Source organism: Branchiostoma floridae, chromosome 13 (genome assembly GCF_000003815.2).
Source record: "Branchiostoma floridae strain S238N-H82 chromosome 13, Bfl_VNyyK, whole genome shotgun sequence".
NCBI lineage: Eukaryota > Metazoa > Chordata > Leptocardii > Amphioxiformes > Branchiostomatidae > Branchiostoma > Branchiostoma floridae.
In genome coordinates, this window is record NC_049991.1 from 21,471,626 (window position 1) to 21,482,492 (window position 10,867).

At 41.6% G+C, this 10,867-nt stretch overlaps 1 protein-coding gene across 1 annotated transcript in view; it reads right to left on the reverse strand.

The window, feature by feature from the left end:
* Positions 1 to 10,867, reverse strand: part of LOC118428472 (centrosome-associated protein CEP250-like) — a 104,615-nt gene that overhangs the window by 72,497 nt on the left and 21,251 nt on the right. The window contains exons 2-3 of the mRNA XM_035838555.1: positions 5,097 to 5,174; positions 1,964 to 2,029 (exon numbers count right to left, since the gene is read on the reverse strand). Coding sequence (XP_035694448.1) covers positions 1,964 to 2,029; positions 5,097 to 5,174 — 144 coding nt within the window. The remainder of the gene's footprint in view (positions 1 to 1,963; positions 2,030 to 5,096; positions 5,175 to 10,867) is intronic.

Genomic DNA, 10,867 nt, shown 5'->3' on the forward strand with positions numbered 1-10,867 from the left:
CGGGGACTATGGCTTCGTAGACAGCTCACAATGCGACTTACAGGTCCACGAAAGTAATTTTCAACAACAACAAACTGAACTCCAGAATGGCGGGGTGATTATTCGCCGCTGAGAGGTTCACCGAGCAAAATGGCTGGCTAGAAGTTTCTGATCCGGATCCGTGACGTCATACAATCTCAGACGATCAGAACGAGGCCATTACGTCATCGGCCAGCGCGGCTGGGAGAGGAGGAGAGCGCGAAGTTCAAACGTGTCTACAGGGTCATAGTAGGCGGATCAATGTAAAAATTGACGTACATCAACTTTTTAATGAGTAAACTACTGGAAAATAAAGAATTGAAAATTTTCTGATGCTGTCCTTTAAGAATTTGCTACTCTCTGTTCAATAGATAAATTCAACTTATCAAGGATACAATCCAGCCAATATTCATTTTATGTTCATGTTCCTGCAACCCTATTGGAAAACTGAAACGGACACATGAATTGCAAGATCTCAATCTAAAATCTGAATGTTACAGGTAAGAACTTCGAGGCCTACAAATATACGAATCAATACTGTAAATGCAGAAATGTTCGCGGTGGATTAGTGTTCGCGGTTTTCGCGGTGGACACTTCACCGCGAATTTAAAACCACCGCGAATAATATAAAAGCCGAATATTATTCTATCATGATATTAGATTGCAGTCTATGGTGTTACCGCGAACTTAAATCCACTGCGAAAAGTCCTTTTTCCCGCTACCGCGAAATTAAATCCCCGCGAACTTAAATGCATTTACAGTATACGAATCAATATATGAAACTGGCATGGCCAGACTGAGAGAAGATTGAGTGCTGTCTTATTGCAGCTTATGTGTGTTCATCCCTCCATCCACAATAATCACCCCAGCCTGCTGTAACTAATGGGGATATAGGACCACTAATAACGGCTATTGTCTGGGGGCCACGACTGGAGCGACCGGATTATAGGTCTGGAAAGGGAAACTGTGACCAGGGGCAAATAAAACAGCTTTTTACGTGCAACTTGTTTACAACAGTAAAGTTTCCAACCACAGCATATACACTGTACATAACAACAAGTACCAAAACTGAATGGACAGCTGCAGTACTTGAGACTTGTGCTAGGGGGCACATGATTTATTCATCTCTTCATTTTGCCAACCTGACAACATACCGAATATCATTAAGATCCATCCACAACTTCTTGAGTTAAATTCTCGAAAAACACTCACACATTTCTTCATTTTGCTAACCTAACATTAACAATATACCGAATAATATAATAAACTGTTGACAAATGCACCTGAAAACATGACCTTCCTAGCAAAGGTAACCAGACAGAACTGTTCACCCAGTCCCATCCCTAACAGCTAACTATATACGCTCCTCAAAACTCTCCATTGGGAGTCCAAGTCTTAAGCACCTACTACAGAAGACATTCCAGTCTTTAAGACAGACAAGCCCCCGCCACTGCGAGTCTTGAACGGAAATATCTCCTTACACTGATGAAGTGTCTTGAGAGTTTCTCCCTCCCACCCTCTTGTACTGCCCTGCAAGTGTCTTAGGCTAGCTTCCCTACAGTTGGAAGAACTGAGATCTGCTTCTATGCTACTAGCAATTAAAAGCAGGACTAAGGCACTTGTAGCATATCTTATCATTCTATTAAAACTTCTAATCTGTAGTTCTAACATAAAAGCTGGTGCTATATCTAAACAGATAATGGTTTGGATATGTTTATGATTATTTTTTTCTTTTATTTTTTGGTTGTTCTGTTTTTTTGTTTGTTTGTTTAATTTTTTTTTCCAGGGGAAAATCTACCACTTGAATAATGTACAAAATGAGCAACAAAAGTACAGAAACGTTCCGTACGTCTGCTTGGAGTTTAGGCCTTGTTGTGTACCAGGAGGGGAAACAGTGATGTTGTTTGTTTGTTTGTTTGTTTGTTTATAGTTATTGTTTACTCACGTTTTCGTCCAGTGAGAAGACCAGGCCGCCATGTTCGAACAGCACAAACCACCGTCGCTGCCATTTCTGTACGAACAACAAAATTTAATAAATAAATAAATAAAATAAAAACAACAAGAAGGACACATCAGTCTTAAGTTAGTGTTACTGTACAAACTATAACAAGAGGGATATTTCAGTCTTACTTCTACCATGTGGAAAGCATGACAACTTTGCATGACAAGAATGAGTAATAATGATGCAAGCCTAGAGAGTACATTTCAGGCAACATTGTCATTTTCAGGATACAATAATTTATTGCACAATAACATACATCAATTTGAGCTATTGTCTGTTGTATGTTTGTTCTATTTCAAATGTCAGATAAGGTCATACGTATGATATCCTGCTTACATGGCACAAACTAATAGAAATGTTTTTAATTATTGACTGAGCATTGGGTTTATTATTTCAGTGGCAACACTGCAATTTCTAATAAAGTTATCTTGAATCTTGTATCTTATCTTGTAATTAGATCCAACACTTGGTCTATTGCTTGAGGTAAGATTGCTTGACTGTGGAAAAATAGTTTAATCCCATCAAATCGCTTTCTTCATTGTGTCAAATTAAATATACAAAAAGTTCCATTGAACAGGGCAAAACACATTTCAGTTTCCCACAATTTGATGGGGGTGGTAGGATAAACGTAATGTTTTCCAGAGCAAAATCACATGTTGCTTATCATTGCTATTACTTAACAATAAGAATATCTTGTTTGCATGTTTGTTAATTTGCTTGCTAAATGGCCTCTTGTGTGGTGTAACTAGTAGAGTGTTGGACTCAGAACCTAGAGGTCCCAAGTTCGATCCCCGCTGTGCCCCCAACGTTGGGAAGGGCACTTTACACGACCTTCCTCACTTCACCCACAGGGCTTGAAATACTGGGTGCATGTGCACCCAGGTGCACCCAAAATTGGAGCTGTGCACCCAATTATTTTCTCTGGGTGCACAGGGTGCACCCAAATATGTTCTTAGGTTTATGTATGTAAAGATATCAAAGTATACTTAGTATACATGTACATCATATTCTTGACACCTAAGTGTTAGAAAGGTAATAAAAATGTCTGTTGTTTAAGAATTTGATAGCTTGTAACTAAGTTTTATTATTAGGTTATTACTTAAATTTAAGTGGTGCACCCAAAATTTTTTTGGTGCACCCAATTTTTTAAACTGGGTGCACCAGTGCACCTAATCCCAAAAATGAATTTCGAGCCCTGACCCAGGTATAAAAATGGGTACCTTCAGTCGGGGAGATAAAAGAAAAGACTAACTTTTCCATCTGTCTGTACTGTGTATGTAGCACTGTTAATATGGTTTCTAATTTGAGTATAGTGCTACATTGTCCTCGTCTGTCCGAAACCAAATTAGAAAAAAAAAAGTGTCACAAGTCTTCTTTTCCAAATCACAAGACCTTTTGGACGAGTCACAAGACCTACGACGTTTGTTCTTGACAGTGTGGCGCGAGCGCGCAGTCCCGGGAACCGAGCTCCCGTCTGACCACACACTCCGAACCCGGCTAACCCTCCATGGGCAAACACGTGGGCCGGCTTGTATCGCTATGGCCAAACTAGGCCGGCTTCTGTGTGTTCTCGCGAGGGTGCCAATGGGTTTCCTCCCTGGTAGGGTGATCGGGAGGGGGGTGTGCTGGTGACGGGGACTCTCGGGTATCTCAGGCATGTGGGGTTAGGCATACAGGCTGGCGATAGTCTGTGTGACACAAACTCTGCTGTCCAGGGCTGTAACTGGCCACCCCTACCTGCATAGGAGGCCGGCGGATGTTGGCCAGGCTGCTATAAGCGAGATTCAATCAGGCTAGCTGGCTAAAAACTCTGATTTAACTTGACTTCTTTCTGAGGTATCAAACTGGAGGGAGTCTAGTCCATACCATGAGTTCATCTGACTGTCTCTCGAATGTCCTCTGAATTGTCACTAAGCAATGGCCGAGAACAACAAAGAGGATAAATCGTTGTGTCCTGATGACAGCCATTCTTACACACAACAAACAGCCGTGATCCTCCATAGTAAACTCCACTGCACTGGAATTGGGTCATCAGCTGCCTGCCTACTGTAGGCTCACTTATTTTTCACGGGTCTTAATTTCACAATAAGGGGAAAACTGAGGATTTTGCAGAGTTTTACTGTAGTGCAGTATTTGTAGAGTTGGAAACGCATATTTGCTATGTCAATATATAAGACTTTACAATGGAGTGGTCTCAGTGAATACCGCAAAGATTTTTAAAAATGTTGAAAATTTGAAGAGCTACGGTAGTAAGTGAGTAAGAGAGCAATCATGGCGGTTGGGTTCCTGTGCACACAAATAACAGCAGCCTGCACAGACGACATGGAGCGGGGTTCAGTTCACCAAGCTCATCTTGTGTCTACTGGTTTAGTAAGGGTCAGTCTGTGTGACACAAACTCTGCTGTCCGGGGCTGTAACTGGCTCCTCGCCACGGATGTTGTGCAGGCTGCTATAAGCGAGATTAAATCAGGCTAGGGGTAGCCTCCACCAGGCCTTTCTACGGGAGTGCGGGGATCGTAGGTTCCAGAAAAAAAATCAGGAAATTGGTCAGGGGAGTCAGTCCACGCTAACGTTCAATTTTCCCCTACGGCCGACCAACTCTGGATCGTCTGGTACCAAAACTCCCCTTGGAAATTATTCTTCCTTTTAATAGCCAGCATAGTGAGTGTGGTACAGACTTGGGGAGGCGTGTGAGGGAGGCGATTTGTAGACCCCTAAACTGGGAAGGGGGCTTCGTCAGGTCAAACTTGTTTATGACTGTGTCTTGTCACGTGATTATCAATATTAACAGTTATCCGTTATGTGACAATAGAACCAAATATTGCATGACTGGCTTCCTTGATTGTAGCATAACACTCTAAAAAATACCTTTACAAAAGATTATAACTGTAACAACTTTACAATATGATATCAACAACAACAACATAACAACAACAGTTTGTCCCTCACCCTTGATCTCTGAGACGGGTTGCTGAAGTCTATAACTATAACTTAGTATAAGGTCTGTTCTATAGTTATTGTAGTTAACTACACCAGATCTGTACGATATGAAACTGAAACAACAGTTTGTCCCTACCCGTGATCTCTGAGCCGGGTTGCTGAAGTCTATGAGGTCAGGGGCGCGGTACATCCAGCCGCATGCCGTCACTTTGGCCTGGAACGGAAAACAGAAAAATGATAAGTCTACATTCGCACATTTATGTAAATTTTGTGTCTTTAGAAGCTGTTCATCTCTGAAGGCTGTGAAGGAAATATGGGAAACATAATAAGTTCACAAAAATTGTATTTTGTATCTTCGCTAGCTTTTTGTCTCTGAAGGCTGTGAAAGACTTATAAATGAGAAACAAACTACTAGTACGTATAACATTCAAGCATCTCATGTAATTTTTGTATCTTTGCAAGCTCAGTTTGTCTATGAAGGCTGTCTAGGAAATATAAGAAACAAACCTCTATAACATTCACACATTTCATATACATTTTGTATCTTTGCAAACTGTTTGTGAAGGAAATTTAGGAAATAAACAAATAACTGGTATGAGCAAAGGTCCTGCCGAATTGCCATGCTGCTCCAGGATACTTGTTTATTAATTAATTAATTTATCTATCTATTCATTTTCCTAAAAACAAGTTCATTATAGGAAAATTGTAAATAACAAATTACAATCAGGGAAATTGGTTGAAGGTGTGGCTGGAGTTTCTCTGATGCTCTGGATGTGAAAAAAAAAACATTTCAGAACGAGACTAAGTTTTATGTCGATCTATGGTATTCACCATCTAAGCATGAAATATGTCAAATCATATGATAGAACATTAGACACAACAAGGCATGTATCAGGTACTAGGCTATTATGAACAACAAGCAGAAGTAGGTTACAATGCTAGAAATGATCCTTCAAAAAACATTGAAAGTTTTTCCTCAGCATCCAAAGTCAACATCAATCCCAGCAGCAGATCATCAAACCCAGCAGCATATCATCAAACCCAGCAGCAGATCATTCCACAGGATAAAATGATTACAGGCAGATTTCCTACATAAACGTTGCAGTGCCACCTCAGCGCTGTGGTTTGCATGGTAAGGGGGACTTAAACAAAACCAGCCTGAGTTTAGGCTCCTTAGGAGCAGGAAGTTTTCTTAAGACACTGGCTGTGGATTTGTCTTAAGATGGATAACAGGACACCTGTTAGCAAGGTTGGAAATACTTTCTTAAACATGAGATGTTCGAAATTGTGGAAGGCAGCAGATAGATGAAATGTCAGAAGGTAAGACAAATGTTTGGTCACTTCTCATCATCATCATCGGTCAACGTGCTTACACACGAAGGGGTTATACCGCCCCTTACGGGGTGACATACCCTTTCTCTGGCTAATTACAAGACGGGGATGCGCTAGGTCACTTCTATGCATTGTTTATTTGTGATTTCTTCCGAAAACAATTCTTTTGTAGACTTGCTGAGCAACTGATAACTGCTTTTTCTTGTGTTTTTAGGGGGGGTGGGTACCTTTGACTTTTTCAAACTAGAGTCTCTACTATAGACAGGACACACACAAAAAAAGTACTACTACTACTAATGCTATTACTACTACATGTACTGCTACTACTACAGTAAAGTATACCTACCTGTACCCTCCTCTCCCAAAAGGGAACAAACAGGTTGTTTTACCATCTAAAACACTAACCCCCCCACCCTCCTCGTTTCTAACAGATATCCTGTCCCTCCCCCTGATCTGAAACATCATTCCCTATGTTCTGTTGACATAACAGCTGGGCAGGCAGGAATCTGCCCCACATTCCCAGAGATATCACACATTCCCGCTTATCAGGAGCGCTGACAGATGGAGCACTCACATTCCAAACAGAAAAATTTAGGATGAATCTTAGACTAGTTAGAGCCAAACTTGAGTCAGATTGGAAAACATATTGCTGAACCAAAGGATCATGAAAGAAAGCTGAATCTAAATGGATGAAACCATTTTGTTGTAGGGAGATCATCAGTGACACTGGCTGTAGATAGCTATCATCATCATCATCATCGTTATCATCATCGTTATCGTTATCATCATCATCATCATCATCGTTATCATCATCATCATCATCATCATGGGCAACTTGCCCTGACCAGGTCCACTCTCTCCCTCCAAATAGCTTAAAGAAATTACTGTATATTGTATTCTTGTTTGGAACTCAGATTATAAAGAATGTAAAAAAGACAAATAAATAATCTCGGAAGAATTGGAAACGGAAGTGCCCAGAAGTGTTTTAGTCCTAGAGGAAGTGGGAATGTATTTCCGAGAAGTAGGATTGATGATGTTGTAGGGAAGTATACGTGTGTGTGTCCTGTCTAGAGTAGAAGTGTTTTAGCCCCAGAGGGAACAGATTCTGGAAATGCAGAGATGTACAAATGATGTTGTAGGGAAGTACTGTACACATGTGTAATAAGAGGTGTCTTTGTTGGTGTCTTAACTGAAAAGTGACAGTACTTTTTCCTTAGAATATTCAGAACCTAAGAAATATCTTAGTGTGACCAAAGAATATTATGGATAGGTTTCTCCAACTCATTTTCTTGGTTTTCAACATTTGAAAAATAAAAAAGAATCAGCAGGAGAACAAGATTAGAACAGAGGGTCGGGTTTGACAATGCCCATTCCTTTTCTTGAAACTTAAGTTAACAAAACAGGGTTTCTCTTCTGATTCATTTGCAAGATACCACAGGGCTAGCCCACTTTGGAAACAAGGGGTGTACAAAGGACTTTAGCACTTGTTGAATATGGGAGTTCCGAGTGTTGATGCTGACCTCCCTAAAACTAAATGGCATCATCCATGTGGATTGCAGGATTCAACACCACAGGACTGGCCCACTTTGCAAATGAGGGGTGTACAAAGAGTAAGAACACCTGTTAGGTATCACTGCCCTGTTATTTCTGTGCTATCTGCTAGTGCTGATACTGGGTTGGCAAGAAGGAGACATAGACATCATGCCCCACTTAAGGATAATCCTTGGGCTACAGGAACTGTTGACAACTAGAAAGGTCACATTTTCGAGGAACATGCAGGACAGAAAAAAAGAAAAACTGTCAGAAAAGAAATACTGCCGGTTGATGAGCACGTTTGCTTGCGCCGTGAGCCATTCTAAGTTTTGATTGGTTAAAGTTGGCAAAAAGATAAAGGATGCTGCAAGTAGGCCAGCAAAAATAATGTTTTCCTTCGGAAATAACTATGAAGGTAAACTCCAAGCAGATGTAGGATGGAAAATCCTAACGTTTTCTGACAGCCCTTTCCTCGAGAATAAAAGTAGTCTTTTTTTTTCAGGATTATTTCGAAGGCTTCAACAGGACCAGCTATGTACTAGAATATGTGATAATCTTTTCGATGACGCCTGAAAACTATTCAACAAATCCACAACTGTTCTTGACAAAGACTGTGATTCTAAACAATATCTTAGCTTTGCCCCCAACCTCGCTGTCGAGAGCTAAAAGTTTACCAAGCAGTACCACATGATTCATATCCAGAAATATACACAACACTACTGCATAAAGAGTTTGCTGAGTTTTTCTCCCCATGGCACCAAACATGTCGTGTGTGCAAGACGCCGTTTCTAACAATGACGGTGAATTAGACACAGTTTTAGCTTTGTCCCGCTCTGTCCAGCGAACGTCACAAGTTTACAAAACAGGACGGCTTTTGTGGGCACCTGGGCACCTGACTACAGGAGAGGGTCTGCGTGTTTTCTAAACATATTTGTGGAGGGGGCAAAACAGCGCTGAAAAGGGGAGAGATAAATTTTCCCTGGGAAGCGGGAAATCCCCCCTGCTTTTCCGGTTTAGTGAACCGGGAGCCCCAGGTTTTTTTCACATTTTCCTGAAAAAAGAGTTTTTTAGAAAGTTTGAAATTCCCCCCCCCCCCCCCCCCCCGGGGTTTTGAATTTGGAAATCCTGTTGAGTGAGTGAGTGAGTTGAGCGACAAAGACGGAATGATCCTATGGGGTCCGGGAGCATGCTCCACAAGACCCTCTGAAATGCTATTTCCTGCATTTTGCGGGGCAAAATTTGCTGGTAGACTCTTCAATGGCATCTGTTTCCATATCTTTATGGAAGGACATTACTTGAAAGTTCAAGTCAAGAAAAACACGCCAATCTAAGGGCATTGATCAAGACATTATAGATCATAATGTGCAGTGGTGGTCACAGTGTAGTACAGGTCTGACTGTAAATCTTAATCATTACAACATGGACAGGGTACTGTAGGGATGAATCTTAAATTCTTAACCATTCCAACATGGACAGGGCAGGGATAAACGAGGGTCTGCATGCCTTTTTCCGTTAAGCGTTACGAGCCATTTTAATTCACCGTTAATCGTTACCGACCCGCTCTAATTCAACGTTAACCGTTATCGGTATATTCTTCGTGAAGCGTTATTGGTCGTTTTAATTCAACGTTAATCGTTATTTGTTAACCCGAATCCACCGTGCGTTACCAAGAAATTCTTCGTAACCCGTTAAACTATACACACGAAGAAAAATGCCAGATAGAACCCCTGAAAATGCAGGAAATGGCGTTTCAAAGGGTCCAGATATCAAAATTTCCCGGTTTCCCGGCCTTAGGCTCTGCACGTGGTAAAATATGTTGCGGAAGCATCGCCCTCAAAACGTTATCACTCATACAGATTTCAGTGTCAAACATTTACATAGCTTAGCTTCGGACAAAACGTTCTCCTAGAATGCAGAAAATGAGGTTTCTCCGGACCTCCATTGCGACGGCTTGCGCCTTTGGCGCTCATGACGACATGGCGAAAATATGTTAGGGGCGTGGGTTTTCGCACAAAAAAAGTTTTCTCTCTATGAACATGTCATTTAATTTAGCTTCCTCTTACGGCAAAAATCTGTCCTTCAAAATGCAGTAAATGGCGTTTCAGACGGTCCAGATTTTCAAATTTTCCCGGACTTATACATGTATTGCAACGCCTTCCGAGCTCGAAATGGTAAAAATATGTCGGGGCTCTGGGGGTGGAGGCCAAAGCTACGAGTATAATCGTGTGTAATTTGATGAAAATGTCAAAATCAACCTAGCTTAGTCTGTCGGCAAAATTTGCCGAAAATGCAGGAAATAGCATTTAAGAGGGTCTTGATTTTAAAAATTTTCGGCGCTCCATGTGCTGAAATAATAGTTCAATCCCCCCATGAGAAATTTGCTGCCGACGTCTCTGTGGCGGGCCGGGAACTCTGCCTCCGCCAATTTACAGATGTCATGGACATTGTCCCTGTCATTCCTCCGGGTTCTGGGCACCTTTTGCATTCTCACAATGTATTTTCACCCATTGATATTACTAGCGTTGCATTGATATTACTAGCGTTGTATTAGTAGGAATGCATGTTACTATTATGCTTTGTAACTCATTCTGAATTTACCGTTAACCGTTAGCGGGCCTCCTGAATTTACCGTTAACCGTTAGCGGGCCTCCTGAATTCACCGTTAAGCGTTACCAAGACCCCCCCATGCAGACCCTCATAAACCATGACAACATGGACAGGGCAGGGATAAACCATGACAACATGGACAGGGCAGGGATAAACCATGACAACATGGACAGGGCAGGGATAAACCATGACAACATGGACAGGGCAGGGATAAACCATGACAACATGGACAGGGCAGGGATAAACCATGACAACATGGACAGGGCAGGGATAAACCATGACAACATGGACAGGGCAGGGATAAACCATGACAACATGGACAGGGCAGGGATAAACCATGACAACATGGACAGGGCAGGGATAAACCATGACAACATGGACAGGGCAGGGATAAACCATGACAACATGGACAGGGTAGGGATAAATCTTAACCAT